Below are 19,958 nucleotides of genomic sequence, written 5' to 3' on the forward strand. Positions count from 1 at the left end.
CTTGGCCTCCCAGGGCTGCCTCTGCTCTGCCCCCAAAACTCTGGGGCGTTGGGTTTTTCCTCCTGTGGAAAACGGGAATCCCCTGCTACCCTGCAGGGTGCCTTGGGGCCGGATGTGGGATTCTGGCTCCTAAAATTGCGAATGTCCAAGGATTGCTCCCAGATGAAAGCTGCCAGGACCAACAGGTCTTGGTGGGTAGGGTTAGGGTTGGGGGTTGGGGTTGGTGTCACGATTAGGGGTAGGGTTTGGGATAGTACAGAGAGGGTTAAGGGTTTGGTTAGGGTTATGGTTAGGGGTTGGGTTTGCTTTTGATTTGGGTTTTTGTTTTAGCTTCAGGGTTATGGGTTTGGGTTTGCATTATGATTTAGGGTTAGGGATTTTGTTAGGATTATTGTTAGCCTTTAGGGTTAGATTTTGGGTTAGAATTAGGGTTTTTTTTGGGGTAGGGATTTTTTTTATCTTCAGAGTTATGTTTTAGAGTTAGGTTTCTGCTTATAGGTTAGTGTTGGGTTAGGGTTAGAGTTTTAGGGTTAGGGTGCTAGTGTTAGGGGATTAGGGTCCTGTTTGTACTGGCAGCTTTTGCCTAGGAGCCATCCTCGCATGTATCAAATTTGCATTTTATATTCTAATTTCAGCCATGAGCTCCTGCAGGAGAATTCCTGTTCTTTTCCACAGGAATGAAATCACGTTCCCGCAGTGTTTCAGGAGCAGATGAGGGGCTGCCTGTTGTGTGTAGCAACCACCAAGACCTTCCTGTGCTGCCACCCTCCCTGGCACCCACCTGGGCACCCATCTCAGCACCCAGCCCTGCCTTTACATAACTGACTCAGAGCCTCCTGGCTTTTCCAGGCAGCAGATTATGGCACATGGCTCCCAGGATGATTCCTTAAGCCCTAAATCTGCTCCCTGTCCTTCCCTGAGGTAAGGCAGAGCAAGAGGGCGGCAGGAGGTGTCACACCGGGGTGACACCGTGATGGCCATGCCACGCCTGGGGTCCGGACATTCAGCATCAGGATTCTGACACTCAGCATTGGGATCCTCGTGTTCAGCATCAGCATCGGGACTTTCAGCGCCAGGATCCTCATACTCAGCACCAGGATTCGCAGCTTGTGCTTCCCAGCACAGAGGAAACAGCTGGGATCCTTCATCTGATCCCTGTTTTCATGTTCAAGGATGCAGCAAAGTGCCCTTTGGGACTCTGCCTCAGTGGCTGCCGAAAACGGGGAATGTGGCCTCCCACAATTTCCTTGGCACCAAACTCCTGCCTTTTAGGCAAGAAAAGAGCTGATCCAGGGACTAGAAGTTCCCTGTCCCAGATCTCACAGTCCAGATGGCCCTTGAACTTCAGGAAACACATAAAAACCTCCCAACCACAGACAAACAACAGCAACAGCAACAAAACCCTTTAAAGATGAAGATAAGGGAGCAGTCGGGCTGCACGGGTAATTCGGGAAACAATTTTTGCAACTCCTGGGCTAAGGCTGCCCTTGGAGCTTTGGAATCCATTCCCAGTGGAGCAGGAGGGATGGAAACTCCAAGGCACCTTTCAGGGGGAAATCACAGAGTTTACAGAGTGCACCTGCACAGTTCAGGTGTCCAAGCCCTTGGCTGGAACAGCAGCTTCCCAGATTTATCTGCTCAGCCAATTCACCTGGATAAAAAGTCAGGTGGGAGGAGTTTTTGGGGTTTCAGCTGAGCCTGTGGGATTGCTCAGGCAGCACTGCCACGCCAAAGGGAGACAGGTATAAAAATACAGCCCAGGGCTCCCAGCAGCTCCTTGGCTAAAGACATTAAATCCTGTCCTGATCCTGCTCAGGGTGGATGGAGCCATTTTAAGCTACAGTTTAATTTAAGATCTCTTGGGTAGCTGAGCCCACATCAACGTGCAGGTTGTCACAGCTTTGGTGCCAAAAGGCCACTGCAGCCACAGAGCACAAACCTCTTTTTCCCTGCGGACGGCACAGAAGGGACATTCCACGGTCCCTTGGCGTCTCTTGGCTGTGGCCGGGATGCTGCCCAGCTGAAGAGGGACCCACGGGGATGATCTGAGCAGCCCCAGGGAAGATCAAGGTGAGAAGACCATCCCCCATCCCCTGCTTGGGAACATCTAAGGGGTGGGAAAGTTTAGTGGAATTCTGAAGGCTTTCCTCCTTTCATGGCACCCATCAGTTAATTGTTGGCTTCTGCGTAGGAGCAAAAGGGTTTAATTCCTGCTGCCAGGCTCAGCCGGCGTGTCCCTGGCCACAGCTCCTGTTCCAGGGCTGTCCTTTGTCCTGGGGGAGCCAGGAGCTGCTCCCGGCTGCTGTTCCGCTGGGAAAAGTCTTTGCATTTATTGGGATGTGCCCTGGATAAAAGGGGAGGGCGGCTGGGAAGGGCTCAGACCCTGTGTATGGCATTGAGGGGGTGGACGTGTCCTTCCTACCGGTGCTTCGCAGAGCAGCCCAGCTGTTCGGTTCCCTGATGTGCCTCTACAGCCCTGGGGCCGTTCCCAATCTCACCGCACCCCTGGGCTCAGCGCCTAAACTGCAGGACACTCACCCACCCCTCAAATTCCCGAGGTGTCCCCCTGGTTTTCCCACTGTGCCGCGGGGGGCTGCTCCCCTCCTGGGGTGTCACAGCACCCAGACACCCCCGTTTGCAGGGGGCAGAGGATGGAACCCGGGCTGTGCTGGAGGCCGGGAGGCAGCCGAGGCTTCCCAGTGGGATGAGGGATGCCGGAGCCCCCAGGGTTCCCACGCCCGCTCTGTGTCTGCACAGGGGGAGTGACAGTCCCGAGTGCCCCCTCATCCACCCGGCAGAGGCTCCTGGCCCCAGGCAGGGCGCGGGGCCAAGCTGGGCTCGCTCCCCCCGCCCAGGCCGGATGACAGATGCCTGCAGTGGAGGAGAACACGCTGCAGTTCCCACTTCCAGCCTGGATGCCTCCGACCCGGAGCTGCACTATGAGGAGGAGGAGGAGGAGGAGGACGCGTTGTCAGAGTCCTCGGAGCCCTCAGACACCAGCAGCATCTTCTCCGACGACTCCGTCTACCCTTGCTACGAGGTCTCCCCGGAGGCTGACGGTGGCGAGGTCCTCAGTCTCTACCAGTGCTGTGCCAGGAACGATGCCAAGCTGGTGTGGGAGAGGCTGGAGCGTGGGGTGACCCGGAGTGAGGCCACAGAGCTGGACATCAATGGGAGGGTGAGTGGCTGGGGTGGGCGGGGTGTGCACCCTGCAGAGCAGAAAGAGGATTTTCCAGGAACAGGCAAATCCTGAGGGCTGCTGGTTGCTAAAGCAGGCGGGGCAGGAGGGAGAGGCCTGGCTGGAATGGGTCTCCTGGGGTTGATGCAATCCTTGGAGCAGAACCTCGTCCGTCCTCCCATCCTGCGCCTGCCTGGTTTGGGTGGGGGGACGCTTTGGAAGGGCCATGGGAGCAGCGTGGTGGGAACGTGGTGCGGAGCTGGTGCTGAGTGTTGTTCCCTCTCCAGAATGGGCTGATGGTTGCCTGCTCCAAGGGCTTTGTGGACATTGTGCCGCTGCTGCGGAAGTGTCCCTACATCAACGTCAACCAGCAGGACAACGATGGGAACACGGCCCTCATGATGGCTGCCCAGGCAGGTCAGCACTGCGCCCGGCCTCGGCACAGGCAGCACCAGTGACACCCCTCAGGAAGGGATGTGACCCCCCTGTGCTTCCCCCAAAAACCACAAAACGATCTGTCACGAAAGCCGTGGTCCCAAGGGATGTGTGACGTCGGCTACATTCATGGTTCACCTCAGCGCTTCTTTAAAACTGGTGCAAAAATGGAGATTCCTGCAGCGCTGTTCTCTCAAAGGTGCTGTGTCGGGTGGCAGAGCCGGGCTGGAGCTGCCCCGTGAGCTCCAGGAAAGGTCCTGGAGCCGCAGGGATTTACCTGCCCAAAGGCTCTGAGCTCTGTGTAGGGCCCAAACCTCCAGCCACGATGGTTTTCTTTGCTAGTCTGGCTCCCTCCCCCCAGTTTACCAGGAGGGGAAGGAGAAGGGTCCTGAAGTGGGAATCACTCTTGATTCCCGTTGTATCCTTGCTGGAATTCATGATTTTATGGGGGTTTTTTTTGCATTTTTGGACTCTTTTCTGTGTTCTCCACTAAAGCAGCGCTGTTCCCTCCATGGCCAAACCTAAATAGACCCAAAGCTTTTCAATCCTGATCCCTTCAAACTCCTGCATATCTGCACCCCCACGGAATGCAGCTGCGAAATCCTTTGTCCAGCAGGCCCCAGCCGCTGTCCCCGTTAGCTGTCGGAACTCTAACGCAGCTTCTCTCTGGCTGTTAAGGACACATCACCATTGTCAACTACCTCCTCAACTACTACCCTGCGCTCGAGGTGGACCAGCGAGACCCCCGGGGCCTGACGGCGTTGATGAAGGCAGCGATGCAGGGGCGGCAGGACTGCGTCACCGCGCTGCTCCTGGCGGGTGAGCACCTCCCCAGGGGCTCTCCGGGGTTTCGGGAAGGGGTGGCTCTGCTGCTCAGGGTGGGATGTCGAGGTGACGCTCTCCGCTGTCTCCAGGAGCTGACCTGCAAGCGGTGGATGCCGTGAAGGGGAAGACAGCCAGGGAATGGGCGACCTTCACCGGCCGCTTCGAGACAACCGTGCGCATCCGGACCCTCCTGCGGCGCCCGCGCGCGGAGCAGTTTGGAACCCAGTACCAGCCCGAGTGGCCGGCCCTGGCCGAGCTGGTGGCCAAGGCCCTGAGCCCCAAATCCAGGAGCAAGAGGCTGTTGGAGAAGATCCGATCCATGTTCACCTTCAACATCCCCCGTGATGCCGAGGAGGATGGTGTGATGGACCACATGGTGAGGATGACCACGTCCCTTGCCAGCCCCTTCGTGGCCACTGCTTGCCAAACCATCTGCCCCGACAGCCCGCCCGAGGTGGGCAAGCGCAGGCTGTCCGTGCCGGAGATCCTCGGGCAGCACGTGCCGGATCCAGAGGACGAATCAGAGACGTCCTCGCGCCCCAGCACCGCAGGATCATCCTGCAATGGCCAAGCCGTGTCCGGGGTCCGGCTGCTGCCGCCGCGCCAGCCGCCCAGCCGCCTCCTGAGCTTCCTCCCGCTGTGGCTGCGGCGTGGGAACATCATCTTCCCTGGGGAGCCCATCCCCAAAATCAAAGTGAGCAAGACCTCTGAGTCCTCTGCCAGGGAGCGGTCGCCACGTGTGAAGGACAAGAACCTGCTGCAGCCGCCTCAGTGGAGGTACAAGGCGCTGAAGGAGGAGAAGAGAGCGGCTGAGGAGGCCAAGGGTGGGGAGAAGAAGAAGAAGAAGAAAAAGAAGAAGAAAGGTTAAGGCAGGAGGTGTCGGGGTGGGGACAAGGGTCTCTCTGTCCCCTTGGATCCGCTGGCTTCTCTGGCACAGGGGTGGTTTTGTTCCTGGTGGATGGGAACGTCCAAGGGAGGAGGACGCACCCAGCTGAAATATCCCCGAGGGTTCACAGGCCCCTGCCTGGCCTCTTGTCCTCTCCACCCCAAGGGTGGCCACCCTAGCATGGTACATGTCGTGCTGGGCACTTCTGTGCTGAGACCCTGCACCGAGCTCCAGGGATGCCAGGGAGCAGGACTGTGGCACTAGTCCTTCCTCTGTTTTTTCCTCTTTTTTTTTTTTCTTTTTTCCTGCCTCTTTGATCTCCCCCAGCTCTCGATTCCGCAGCGTGCGTTGGAATGTGGCTGAGCAAATTAAAATGGAAGTGGTTGCCATGCTAACGGGATTGATTCCATGAATAAAGCTCGGGGTTGCTGTGGGGCTGGCAGGAACGCTCCCCCTTTGCTGCCAGTGTCCCCTGGCCACCCTGTCACATCCTCAGTGACGTTCCCTGCTCCCGTGTGCTCCTGTGTGGTGGATGGATACACCAGGGCTCAGCACAGCTCCACGCTGTGGAAGGAGCACCAGCTGCCAGGCACAGGCTGGAAACCAAGCGAAACCAAGCCTGGGGTACTCGTGGGCTCCATCCCCAGCTCCCCCCAGAGCTCCGGCGCTGCAGCAGCAGGGTGCTGGTGTTCCCATATTTCAAGGTCCTCTCAAATCCAGCTCCATCCCAGGGTGTAGGAACGCGAAGCTGCGGTGCCGGCTCGTGCAGCGTGGGCAGAGTTTGACTCCAGGAGGTGCTCGGAGCAAAAGTTACCCAGGTCGTAAATAATTCTTGGCCAGGTGTGGAGCCCCCTCCCTGCACCACCCCCTTTTTAGGGGCACGGGAGTCCACGCTCCCCACTTTGAGGCTGCAGCTCCGCCCTCTGTGGGGCACTGGGAGGTTTGGGCTGGGCCGCAGGTGGGGAAGCATTCTCGTGGGGAAGGAGCTGCAGCGTCCCCGGCTGTTCCCCTCTATCCCTTGGCTCGCTCGGGCTCCCCGGCACGTGGCTGCCCTCCTTCGCCAGCTCCCTGCGGCTCGCAGATGAGCCGGGGGCGGGCGGCACATGGAGCAGCCGTGGCATGAGCCGTGCCAGCCTGGCTCCTGCCACGCAGGGGGAAGGGAGAGACGGGCTCCCGCCGGCCCCTCATCCCCCTCTGCTGCCACGGGGGTGGCTCAGTGAGACCCCAAGGGACGGCTGGATGTGCCTGTGGAGGGTCCGGCTGTGGTGCAGGGATGCCCCTTCCCTTCTGCAGGATGAAATGAGCGATGAGCACCCGGAGGATGAAGGAAGGTCTCACTTTGGCTTCAAGGGGTGACGGGAGGTTGTTCCAGGGCTGGCATGGGACTGTGGGTCGTGGTGCTGTTTGGGTGGTGCCCAGCGCTGCTGATTCACCCTGTGTGCCCCAGACAAGGGCTGGAACCGGGGCAATCAAACCTGCGGAGGGTTTGATTTGCCCATCACCTTCCTCTACAGTCAATCCCACTCTGGAGGAATCCACTTTCCCACGGCGACAGTGCCAGAGCTGCAGCTGGGCCCAGGTCTCCCACCCATCCCTGCCCTTCGAGTCGCCCGGGATTAGGATTTAGGAACTTTCAGAAGTTCTTTAGTGTTTATCCCTCCAGCGATGGTTAATGATTTAAAAAGGAAGGTGGCCCATTTGAAAGATGCAGTTGCAGGGATCAAAGCAGCCAGCAGCAGCCCTTGCCAGAGAGCTGGCGCGCTCGCCTGCCCAGAATAACTCCTGCCCGCCGCCGTAAAAGCAGGATGCCCTGTGTCTGCTCCCATGGAAAGGATGCAAGAACCATCCAGGAATAACCCCGGGAGGGGCCAATCCGGCCGGATCACTGAGACCCGCCTGGAGCAGAGATGGTCACGGAGATAAGGCGTCTGCAGGCACCAGCTTCCTCCCGGGCAGCCCCTATCTGATGGAAACTGCCCGTTTCCCCCGCGCCGCTTCTCAAAGCTCCCAGTCCTGCACGGGCAAAGTCACATGTGAAGGTCCTTCATGTTTTATCCTGGTTTTGTGCTTTTGTTTGTTTAAATCTCCTAGATCGCGGCTGATAGCGGGGCCAGGCGGCCGGCGAGATTCAAAGCTCCGCCGCCACCGTGTCCCGGCCCGGGGAGGCTCCGGGTGGGTTCGTGATGCGGTTGGGGCTGGTGATGTGACGGCAGCGGGGAGGTAAATCCGGCCCGGTCACCGCCTTAGGAAAGAGGCTGCAATTCAGGAGCGGTCACCGTGCCGGGGAGCAGCCGGCAGAAAGGCGGGGATGGGGCTCGGGATGGCACTGGAGGGAGAGGTGGGGGCGGGAGGAGGGAGAAGCAGCTGAGATTGGGGTGACCCAAAGAACAGCCCCGAAAGCGGCAAAACGGGAAGCAGCGCTTCCGCTGCCCACGGTCCCGTGTGTGCTGGGGGAGTGGGAAGTGCCCGGGCTCCGGCCGTGGGAACGGCTCTGCCGACGGTGTCCCAGTGCCCGTCACCGTCCCGGTGCCCGCCACCACGGCGCCGTGTGGGAACAGCGGGGCTGTGCCAGCGCAGGGCACCAAGCAAAGCCTCTCAGGCACCGTGCCCTGCTTGATGCCCGCAGCCAGGGCTCCACATCTCCAGTGAAGCGGCCATTCAGTGCCACGCCCTGATGCCACCAGGGTGAAATCCTCCCCTGCCCTCCAGCACTGCACCCTGGAATTGCTGGGGCCAGCATGGAATAACCAGGGAGCCCCTTGGCTCTGCTACGGTGCTCCATCCCCATGAGGGCTGGAGCAGGAGGGATGGCCAAGCAGGTCAAGGTCATTCCCATGGCATCTCTCTAGAACTTTCCCATCCCCACCCGTGTCAAAGCAACCAGCTGTGCTCCTGCTGAAGACCTTGGGATGCTTGGGGTGAAGTGGTGGTGGCCATGTCCACACCATGGCATAGGGTTTGCCATGGAAACTGGGAAACTGGGGTGGGAAGGCGCTTGGTGAAGGACAAGGAGGGTCTAACAGGCAGGGGAAAGCAACCAGGATGGAGCTGGGGCCCGGTGAGCGGGAGGAAGGGAGGCTGGTCGTGGCTGTGTGCTCAGCAATAGGAAATGCTTTATTAGCTGGGAGTGGTGGAGAGAAGCCAGGCAGGAAGAGGCAGTAATAAGAAACATTTTTTTGACTTCTCCCACATCCAGACCACAGAGCAGCTGCCAAACGGCTGCGTCGGACAACGGGGTCGCCAAGCCGAGCCCCTGCAGCCAGGCCGGGAAGGGTGACATTCCCCCAGCGGGACGGGCACGGCCGTGGGAGCCCCCACGGTGACAGGATGGGGGGCGGGAGGGGAGCAGATCCATGAAGATCCTCCGAGTCGGGGCTCAGGGCACGGAGCAAAGCTGCCCCGGCTGAGCCAGATCCACGAGCGGGATCGCGGCCGGGAGAGCCTCGCCAGGGCCGGGCAGTGCCGTGGGCTCCCGCAGGACGTGGATGCTGTAGGTGAGTGGGGAAGAGCCACGCGCTCGTGGGGTCTGGGGCTGCGCCGAGCTCAGTGCTTCCCTCCTGATTTGCCCCTGAAATCAGGATTTGGCTCCGTTTTCTTTGTGTTCCATGGGACGCTGGTGTTGACATCAGGGTCGAGAGGCTGGAATTTGGGCCAGGGGCATGAATCTGGGTTCACATCAGCATGGTGGTGGCAGGATCTGTCCCCAGGTCCTTGCTAAAGAGCTGAAGTAATAAGCAACTGCAGCGGAAAGGCTGGAATTGATGTGGGAAATGGGGAATTTGGGTGTATTTTGAAAAGGCATGGGGGAAAATGAGGGAAAGTTGAGAGCTCCGCTAGCGAGGGCTGCAGGCTCCAGCACCACAGAATGTGTCGCCTCAATGCTCCCCTTCTGCACAGCCAAATCCCAGGTCTCTCAGAGGAGGGGTGGGCAAGGAAGACCCGAAGGGGCACTAAAGAGGCTCCAAAGCCAGGCTGGGGAGAGCCCACCATGGAGCTCTTTCCCAGTGCGGGCACTGGAGCCCGCTGTAAGGCCGGGGCAGCCACGCTGCCCTTGTCCCTGCTCTGCACAAGGAGCCGCAGGCGATGCCATCCCCGCACCGAGGTGACCCCGAGCGGGTTTTGCTGCTCTCTTTGTGTGCTGCACATTCCTGGGATGGTGACTCCCGTCAGTGAGAGGGGCCGGGGTGCAGGAGCCCACTGGAGGGTGAATTCTGCATCCGTGACCTGCCTGCAGCTGCGGGCAGGGAAAGGAAAACCTCCACCTGTGCCTGAAGCCAGGCTGGAGCCTTGGTGTCCGTGGCAAAGCTCCTGCCAGCTCTGCCCCGCTGTCCATCCCGTCCTTCATCGCTGCGGCCGGTACACGCCCGGCTCACCTGGCTGGCACCGGCGCTGGCACGGGGGTCTCGGCTGTGTGCGACCCCCTGTGAAAAGGTGGCACAGGGAGCTGAGTCGTGAGCCACATCCTGTGGCTGAGCCCCCTGTCAGCAGCAGAAACCACGGGGGAAGGCGGAGGAGCTGGGGTTGAGAAGCTCGGCCGAGCTGCCCTGGTAAGAGCAGGGAGCCCTGAACCATCCCGCACATCCCGGGGTTATGCCCAGCCACCCTTCCCTGAACTCCTCTTGTGTCCTGCTCCGTTTTCCCTTTGCTTTTCCCTCCATGGGGTCATGGGGAAATTCCCCTTCCCCGGGGCTGGTTCTTGGTCCAGACCCTCCAGCTGCAGCATGGCTGCCTCTTGCTCCCAGCCACTCCTGCTGGCACTCACGTCCCATCCCACAGGTTTCCCTTGGGGGATTTTCCTTCTCCTGATGCTACAAATCCCAAAGAATGTAATATAGCACCCGGCCAGGCTGGGTAAGATGCTCTGGATGTCAGGAGGGCACGTGAGCTGCAGCTCCTGAAGAGAAAGGAGGAAGGAAGGGGCAGGGATGGGTACGCCAGGGCTGGTTGGTGCCACTGCTGAAGAACCTGGGATGTTTTTCCTGTGGGATGCCAGGAATGACTCCGGATTAAGGTTTGCTCTCGGTAATGACGACGATCCTTGCGGTGTTTCATACACAGCAGAGTTTTGGGTGAGGCCCTGCCTGCTTTGTATTTCATGGCAAATATCCTGCAGCTGTCTAATGGCTCGGGATTTTGTGGAAGTGGCTCCAAGGAGGGAATTCACCACCTGGGAGACTCAGCTTCCCTTTGAAAACCTGCATCCTGGAGCTCTCAGGATTGCAAGAAGTGCGGTGCTCGGCAGCATCCCGGTGGTCGGGATTCAGCAGCCCAGCTCCAGAGGGGTTGAGGTTTTAAAATAAAGCAGATCCCAGCCCAGCTCCGAGGCAGTTGGGATTTTAAAACAAAGCTGATCCTGGCCCAGCCGAGGGTCAGATGGGTCAGCCTGGCACCGCTCCTCACACGAGGCATCAAGGACCAGCCCCCAGCTCCCAGGATCTGGTCACTGTTTCCTCCCCTCGAGCAGCAACCAAGTGAGTTATTCTGGGGAGGAAAAGCCCGATTTACGGCATGGCTGGAGCCTGCCGGGGTCAGCCACGTCCGTGTGCACTCCCGAGGGCCGGGCTTGCGTGACTCCGCTTCCCCATCAAGGCCAGAATCTAAACAATCTTGATTCCTGTCCCAGCAGCCCTGGGCTGGGCTCTTCAATTGCAGGAAACGGAGCCTTTGCCATGTTTATGTCGGGAACACGAAGAATGAACTGAGGAGGGGCCGGGAGCCCGCGGCCGTGGAGCGAGGCGGGGGGCGGCGGGGGGATCGCCGTGTTTGCCTTGGCAGAAACGTCTCTTTTACGAGTGGGAAAAAAAAAAAAAGGAAGATTAAAAATAGCCAAACTTCCCCCAAAGGCTCAGCAAGGAATTTTTGGCTGTCCCAGCACCTCTCTTCGTGTCATTGATAAGCTCCACACAAAAGCACCCCCAGGACTGAGTCCCTGCCCGTGGCCAGCGGCGCTTGGCGGCTCCTGGGCTGTGCACGGGGGTGTGGGGGCTTTGAGCTCCATCCCACAGCCCAGCTCTTGCCGAACCTGGAATCTCCAGCAGTGCCGTGGCATCGTCACGGCTGCCAAGGCCCTGGGGTGTGGTTTTAGGGAGCAGGAGCCATGGAAGCAGTGGGAAATGCCAGTGTCCCTATCACTGGGAGAAGGGAAGGAGGTTGGGGCTGCGTGGAGATGGCAAGGGCCTGGCTCCAGTGCATTCCTGAGCACTGTGGGGCCATGAGGGGCATCCCATGCCATGGTAGGGAGGTGCCCCGAGCTTGGGAGGTCCTGGGATCTGTTCTCAGGAAGGGCTGTGCCCAGGATGTCCGGAGCCAAACTCAGTTGGAAGCAGCACATCCTACCTCACTCCGTCTCTGCCTTGCCCTCTCCCTCTCCCGTCCCAAAGCCCCCACGGGTGGTGATGAGCCCCTTGGGGGGGCTGGGGGTGCCAGGGCTGCTCTCACCCCTCCGCTCCCCACAGGACGATGCCGTGTGGAGCCGGTGGCCGGGTGGTGCTGGCGCTGATGACCCTGTCCCTCAGCTTCGCAGCCGGTGAGTGCCAGTGCCATGGGGTGACAGCCGGTTAAAATAAGCCCTCGGCTTTTTGGGAGTATCTCTGCCCAAAATAAAACCCAGGGTGGAAGCTGGGCTCCTCAGGGACTGTGCTATGCCCCTTTGGAATGCTGGCCCATCCCCCAGAGAGGATCTCAGCTTAGTTAATTGTGGTAGATCAAGTGCTTTGCTGTCACCGGAGGGGAGATGGGGAAAGGCTGGCACCACGTACTAAAAAACGTGGGTTTTCCCAGGGGTGATGATGATGATGATGATAATGGTGGGAAGCAGGAGGAGCTGCTCAGCATCCCGGGGAGCACCAGGTGACCTGGGGACAGATCCAGGCTGGGTGCTTTTGCAGGGAGGGCCAGGATAATGTGGCTGTGCCAGGGAGGAGCAGCAGAGGTTATTGGGGTCTCTGCCAAGTCCCTGTCCTGCCCACGGGGCCACCAACCCCAAACCGGCCCTGCCACCACCCCACGGCCCTGGGACCAGGCAGCCTTTGGGGCAGGGACACAGGAAGTGCAGGATGGCCACCGCAGCCATCCCCTCACTGTCCCCTCACTGTCCCCTCGCTGTCCCCTCGCTGTCCCCTCACTGTCCCCACACTGTCCCTTCACTGTCCCCTCGCTGTCCCCTCGCTGTCCCTTTGCTGTCCCCTCGCTGTCCCCTCAGCACCGGATGTCTGGCTGCCCTCGTGCTGAACTGACTGATTCCAGGAGGGATATTTTCTGCGCAAAAGGGCAGAGCTAAATTAGGAGTTTGGGAGCGTGGCCGCCATCTGAGCCACTCTGGCACCGTGGCGCAGGAAAGTGCCTTCAGGGAAGTCAGGAAAAACTCCAGGAAAGACCCTGGGTTTGGCAGCCGGCTCCCAAAACACCCACTGGGGAGGCCCTGGCTGAGTTTGGGGCTTTTGATCCCAGTCTAGCTCCTGGGATCAGGCTCCCATAGGTCCCACGTCCCCTGGGATTCCGTGGGTAGGATGTGACCCTGTGTGTTGTAAACCAGTGCATCCCAGTAAATCCCAGCTGCTGGGCCTGGAGGCACAGTCCATTCCGTAGAGCCTCCTGGGGGTGTGGGAGCAGGTGGCACCCAGGTTCAGAGCTGGCACTTGGATCCTCTCCTGGGATTTCCCAGGAGCTGTCAGGACGGACTCCCTGTACTGAGTGCTCACAGCAGCCTTCCCCTCCTTCTAGGAGGCTGCCCACTCTCAAAACTCGGTTCAGGAGTCTTTAGGACAATGTCCCTGTCCCCAAAGCCACTGAAGCTCCTGGGTGGGCAGTGGGGTAACCCCATGGCACAACGTGTCCCCTCCTGGTGCCCGCAGAGGAGCTGCTGTGTGCCTGCGACGTGCCCCACTGCAGCCAACCCAACTGCACGGGCAAGGTGTGCTTCGTCAGCAAGAGGAAGGAGGAGGGGACCATCACCCAGCACCGGGGCTGCTTCTCCCAGAACATCCTGGAGCACTGCCACACGCCTGTGACGGAGCAGTACGGCATGAGGTGCTGCAACTCCCGCATGTGCAACGCCGAGCTGGAGATCTTCCTGCAAGGTACAGGGGCGTGGGGGAGAGGGGACGAGCTGCCCACGTGGCTGGAGATGTGGTTGGGTCTCAAGATTGTCCCTGTCCTCACTCAGCACGTACAGAGCCACCTTTTCCCAAGTGAGAAAGGGCCACCAAGATGTCCTCAGGTGTCCCTTCTTGGGCTGTGCCTGCAGAGCTGCCACCCATGGGGTTGATCCCAATGCAGAGACACTCTCCGCAGGTTCAAGGCCAAACCCCAGACCTCCACCCACCCAGGTCTACTCTCATGCTCCCATTCCTCATTTCCCCTATCCAGGAGAAGATGCCCTGGGAAAGACGCCTTCCCTACCCAACCTCCTCCTGATGATCTTCGTCCCACTGCTCGCCCTCCTCGTCCTCGTGGCACTCACAGCACTCTTCTGCTGGAAGGTGGCCCAGCACCGCCACAAGCATAGTGACTTTGGTGACACAGACCTCATGCTGAAGGCATCCATGGTGGGAGACAGCACCTTAGAGGTGGGTGAGCTCCATGAGACACCCCAAATGTGCCCAAGGTGTGTGTGGGTGGGGGGTGGCCACCATGACCACCCTGACCGTGGCCGTGACCCCATGGCCACGACCCCATGGCCACCCTGTTTGCGCAGGACCTGCTCAATGATGACTGCACCACGGGCAGTGGCTCCGGGCTGCCCTTCCTCGTCCAGCGAACGGTGGCTCGGCAGATCACCCTCATGGAGTGTGTGGGTAAGGAGAGCGGCCGAGGGGGGGGCGGCTGCCCCAGTCACCCCCAGCTGGAGCTTGAGTGATGGCACCACAAATTCAAACCAGAAGGGGGATTGGACCCAACCCTGTCAGCCAAAACCCAATAGCAACCCCACATTCTCCCCCTGTCCTGCTGACTGGGGAGGGAGGGAGCAGCTGGGTGGGTGAGTGGATGTTGGCTGAGGTTAAGGAACCCTGTGGTGCTCCATCGCTGTCCCACACGGGACCCAGGTGGGCCTTGGGAGTGCACTGAGTGATGCGGTGCCATGGCTGTGGCAGGTAAAGGGCGCTATGGTGAGGTGTGGCGAGGCGTGTGGCACGGGGAGAGCGTGGCTGTGAAGATCTTCTCCTCCCGGGACGAGCAGTCATGGTTCCGTGAGACAGAGATCTACAACACCGTCCTCCTCCGGCATGACAACATCCTGGGTGAGTAGGGGGCCCAGGAGGGCTGGAGAAGTGGGGGCAGAGCGTGGTGGGTCCGTGGTCCCACGTCTTTCTCCCTGTCCAGGCTTCATCGCCTCTGACATGACGTCCAGGAACTCCAGCACGCAGCTGTGGCTCATCACCCACTACCACGAGAACGGCTCGCTCTACGACTACCTGCAGAGGACGGCCCTGGATGTGGAGACCTGCCTGGGCTTGGCTTCCTCCATCATCTGCGGCCTCGTCCACCTCCATGTGGAGATTTTTGGCACGCAAGGCAAACCCGCCATCGCCCACCGGGACCTGAAAAGCAGGAACATCCTGGTGAAAAGCAACCGGCAGTGCTGCATCGCAGACCTGGGTGAGATGGAGGGGTGGGATGTGGTACCCCAGGTATGTGGCACTTAGGGGGATGAAATCCCAGGGCTGTGATACCCGGGGTTGCAGCTCCCAGAGGTGTGGTACCCAGGGATGTGGTACCCAGGGATGTGGTACCCCCGTGACAAGGTACCCCGGGGATGTGGGACCCCACAGATGTGATGCTCCAGGAATGTAGTACCATGGGGATGTAATGTTCCAGGGATGTGATGTCCCAGGGTGGTGGTGCCCCAAGGATGTGGTGTCCTGGGGTTTTGGTACCTCAGGGATATTGAGCCTCGTGGATGCAGCACCAGCACAGCACTGACCAGGGCCGGTATCCCAGCATTTTATAGTTGAATTGATGACCTTAAAAGTCTTTCCCATCCCAAATAACTCAGTGATCTGTCCCCCCAGGGTTGGCTGTCATGCACTCCCAGGGCAGCGACTACCTGGACATCGGCAACAACCCCCGGGTGGGCACCAAGCGCTACATGGCCCCGGAGGTGCTGAGCGAGCAGATCCGCACCGACTGCTTCGAGTCCTACAAGAAGACGGACATCTGGGCGTACGGGCTGGTGCTCTGGGAGATCACCCGGCGGACGGTGGTCAATGGTGAGCAGCTCCCGGCTGCCGGCTCCGCTCGCTCCCGGCTCCCCGCGAGGCTCCGCGTCCGTTCCCGCCTTCCCTCCTTTTCTTGCTGGTTTTTTTCCCCCTTTCCTTCGCCCAGAAGATTAGCTGTAAATTATAAACACTGTAATCTAGTGTCAGCACCCGGCTCCCTGATTAAAGGGCCCATTAGACTCAATCAGTGCTTTGTTTGTTCAGCGCTGATTAGAAAACAAGCAGCTTCAAGCGCTGCCTGGAAAGCGGCCACGGCCGGGACCTCCGGCCGCCGGGTTTGGCTCGGCAGCTCGGGACTGGGGCAAGGGGTAGGGTCCCCCCGCGCTGGGGATGAACCTAATTGGGGCAGCCTGGCCAGTGCTGCTCATCACGGCAAAGTCCGGTAAAAGCATTAATTAAATGGTGGGCGCTGGCGGGTGGGGCGGGAGGTCCCCCCAGGCGCAGTCTGGCCCGGATAATCTCATTTACGGCCCCCAGGGCTCCCTCAGATTACACATTTACTCCGAATTACTCCAGCCATGCGCACGCAGGAATGGCCTTCAGCCGGCTGGGTTTAACCCTTCCAGGATCGCTCACTCTCCAGGACGTGAAGAGTCCACCCTTCATTCCTCAGGGAATCGGGGATGGGGAACTCCAGGGGACTCTGAGGTTTGGGGGTCACCCCTTGGGGTGCAGGGAGCTGGTGGGGGCTCGTGGCTTCCCAGAGACATTAAATCCCACGGGGACACGGACATATGGAAGCATTAAGCAGAGATTAGCTGGGCCAGCTGGCAGTCTGGCCAACAGGTGCTGAGTGGAGGTGGCCACAGTGCCAAGGGCTGGTATCGGTGCTGGACCTGGTGCCGGAGCTGATATTCGTGGTGGGGCTGGTGCTGGACTAGTGCCAGGGCTGCAGTTGGTGCTGGAGCCACCAGTGGCACCGGAGCCAGCGCCAGAGCCAGCTCCCACCGCCCCGTGTGTCCAGTGAGGCACATCCCACCGGCAATTCCCCACGTGTCCCCCCGGGCAGGGAGCAGCTCGGTCGTGCCGGAGCGTGCGGGCAGCCCACGATGTGCAGGATGGGGGTGAACCCCTCGCTCTCCCCCGTCCTCACGCCAGCCCCCTCCCGCAGGCATCGTGGAGGAGTATCGGCCACCCTTCTTTGACGCCGTGCCCAGCGACCCCAGCTTCGAGGACATGAAGAAGGTGGTGTGTGTGGACCAGCAGACCCCCGTGATCCCCAACCGCCTCTTCTCCGACTCGGTGAGTCCCGGGGGACCGCCCCCCTCTCAGCCCGAGCCGGACTTTTGCTACCCATTAAGCCCTTTCATCTATCCCTCTTTTTGTGCCTCCCCAGGTTCTGTCGACACTGGCGAAGATCATGAAGGAGTGCTGGTACCAGAGCCCCTCGGCCCGTCTCACCGCGCTGCGCATTAAAAAGACGTTGAAGAAGCTGAACAATTCCGTGGAGAAGCCAAAAGCGGAGCAGTGAGTGCCGGGAACACACCGGAGCCGCTTACGGGCTGCGCCGGGGACGGGATGGTTCCGGTCACAGAGGGGATTTGCTCACAGCCCCTGCCTCTCCCACCCCCCCTTCGAGCCGTTTGAATCTGCAAGGACGGAAAAAATAGGAAAAAAAAACCAAATAAAACCACCAAAGGAGGAATCTTCCACCCGGCCATAAAAATACCCCCCGGATCCGTCACCCGACACCGGCGCGTCTCGCCGGGACGGCGGCGATGGCAGCTGGTCGCCCACCCCGAGCCCCCAGGCTGGACGCCACGGCGAGGGGCACCGATGACAGAACCAACCTCTGCTGCACCCCCAGCCCTCGGGGCACCCACCCAGCGCCGGCCGCGGAGCTGCCCAGACCCGCCCGCCCGGCGCTGGCAGCGGCAGGAATTCCCCGGCAGAACTGCGGTGCCCGGCGCACCCCTCGCTAAAGGAGGGATGGGTCTCGCTGGGAAAGGATGGTCCAAGGGCAGCACCGCCCTGGCCACGCCAGATCCGCACCGTGGATTGTGGGGATCCCAAGTACGAGGAGCTGCCGGCGTCGAGCGTGGCCTGAGCGTTCCGTGTGCTGCAGGGACCTGCCAAGCTGGGGGTCCCATGGTGATCCTTCCTTGCCAAGCAGCCAGCATCCCCCTTGCCAAAGAAGTGCCCTTTTGGGTCTTTGCCAATATTTTGTTTTTTTCCGAGGTGTTTTGGCTCGGCCGGCTTCATCCCGTGTTGCTCCCCGCCATCCCAAAATCCACCCCATACTTGGAGATGTTTGGACATGACCAGGATGGGATGTTCAGCAGAACCAGCTTTGCCACATAACTATTTAATTATTAAGATTTAATATATTTAATAAAGTGTAAAGCTATTTTATCGCCTAAGAGCTGCCGAACCTCCCATGCTGGGCACTGGGCACCGCAGCAGGATGGGCCTCGGCACCCCTGCATGGCTCCATTTATGGCTTCACCTCCTCCTATCCAGCAGCACCGTTGGATCCCATAAAAACCCAGCTCCAGCCTCGTGCCAACCCTCTCCCTGTGCCCGTGAGGGGCTGGGGCTGCTCCAGAGGGCCACGGCCACCAGCCCTCCTGCTCTGAGAGGTTTCACGGCCAAAGCCCTCCGGGATGGAAGCAGAGCTGGTGCAGGATAATGTGGCCGTTCAAGGGGTTCAGCTCCGAAGCGTTCTCAGCACATCACAGCTGCTGCCTTGGTCTGCACCCAGTTAGAGACTGGAAGGAACTGGGCAGCAAAGGGCAGCTGCTGGTTCTGAGCAGGGCATGAGGATATGGAGGATCTTGGGTGCCCTGCCCTGGGCTTGGAGTGCCCCACCTGGGGGTTTGGGATGCTCAGCCTGGGTCTTGGGGTGCCCTGCCTGGAGTTTGGGGTGCCCAGCCTGTGGTTTGGGGTGCCGTACCCAGGGTTTGGGATGTCCAGCCCAGGGTGGCTCAGTCCCCACCGTGCACCAGCTGCCCCAGGAAGAGTGCACACACACACACACACACACACATCATGCTTGCACACACACACATCATGCTTGCACACACATCATGCACACCTGCACACACACATCACGCCTGAACACACAGCCCATGTACGCTCAAACACACGTCACGGATGTTTGCACACACGCTATGCCTGAGCACATGCAGACATCAGGCGTGCTTGCACACACATCACGTTTGAACACACACTGTGCACACACATCATACATAACTGCACACACAAACAGTGCCTGAACACACAAATCACGCATACATGACCACACACCACACATCATGCTCGCACACACACATCATGCTTGCACACACACAATGCGTGTGCACACACACCATGCAGGCTTGAAGATGCACAAATCATTCTCGAACACGTGCACACCACGCATGTGCACACGACTCATACCTGAACACACATCATGTGTGCTTGCACAAACACGGCACAGATGCCACAAGCACACCACAGATGCACACACGCACGCCGTGCATGCTTACACCACGCATGATCGCACACACACACCAAATCACACTCGAAAACACAGATCAGGAATGCTTGAACACACTCACCATGCGTGTGCACACATCAGACATGAGGGCACCATGAAAATCATGTGTGCACACACATTACACACACATCACACACACATCACACCCCTATCACACACACCACACACACATCACATACACACCCCTATCATACACACACATCACACACACACACATCACATATCACACATGTATCTCACACACACATCACACACACACCACACACACATCACATATCACACATGTATCACACCCTATCACACCCCATCACACACACACATCACACACACGTATCACACACATATCACACCCTATCACACACATCTATCACACACACACGCATCACACACATATCACATAATCACACCCTATCACACACGTGTCACATATCACACACGTATCACATATCACACCCTATCCCACCCTATCACACACGTGTCACATACCACACATGTATCACATATCACACACGTGTCACATATCACACCCTATCCCACACGTATCACATATCACACGTGTCACATATCACACACGTGTCACATAATCACACCCTATCCCACCCTATCACACACGTGTCACATATCACACACGTATCACACCCTATCACACCATATCACACACATATCACATATCACACACGTATCACACACGTGTCACATATCACACCCTATCACACCCTATCACACACGTGTCACATATCACACCCTATCCCACCATATCACACACGTATCACATATCACACATGTGTCACATATCACACACGTGTCACATATCACACACGTGTCACATATCCCACCCTATCCCACCCTATCACACACGTGTCACATATCACACACGTATCACATATCACACACATATCACACACGTATCACACACGTGTCACATATCACACACGTATC

The 19,958-nt window shown here is 59.1% G+C and overlaps 2 protein-coding genes across 2 annotated transcripts; both read left to right on the forward strand.

Annotated features, from left to right (window-relative positions):
* Window positions 1-2,860: 2,860 nt before the first annotated feature.
* Window positions 2,861-5,306, forward strand: ANKRD33 (ankyrin repeat domain 33; the record flags this gene model as incomplete). The annotated part of the gene is made up of 4 exons (XM_082299051.1): window positions 2,861-3,178; window positions 3,466-3,595; window positions 4,292-4,432; window positions 4,528-5,306. The coding sequence occupies 4 exons, from the start codon at window positions 2,861-2,863 to the stop codon at window positions 5,304-5,306; spliced, it is 1,368 nt and encodes a 455-aa protein (XP_082155177.1).
* Window positions 5,307-8,553: 3,247 nt separating this feature from the next.
* On the forward strand, window positions 8,554-17,893 carry ACVRL1 (activin A receptor like type 1). Its single transcript, XM_082298974.1, has 10 exons — window positions 8,554-8,818; window positions 11,780-11,850; window positions 13,178-13,402; window positions 13,692-13,891; window positions 14,020-14,119; window positions 14,417-14,563; window positions 14,646-14,921; window positions 15,335-15,532; window positions 16,653-16,783; window positions 16,878-17,893. Exons 2-10 carry the CDS (start codon window positions 11,784-11,786, stop codon window positions 17,010-17,012), a joined length of 1,479 nt encoding a protein of 492 aa, XP_082155100.1. The 5' UTR covers window positions 8,554-8,818; window positions 11,780-11,783; the 3' UTR covers window positions 17,013-17,893.
* The last annotated feature ends 2,065 nt before the right edge of the window (window positions 17,894-19,958 follow it).

The sequence above is a fragment of the Coloeus monedula genome (assembly GCF_965178545.1).
Source record: "Coloeus monedula genome assembly, chromosome: 30".
In the NCBI taxonomy this organism is placed as follows: domain Eukaryota; kingdom Metazoa; phylum Chordata; class Aves; order Passeriformes; family Corvidae; genus Coloeus; species Coloeus monedula.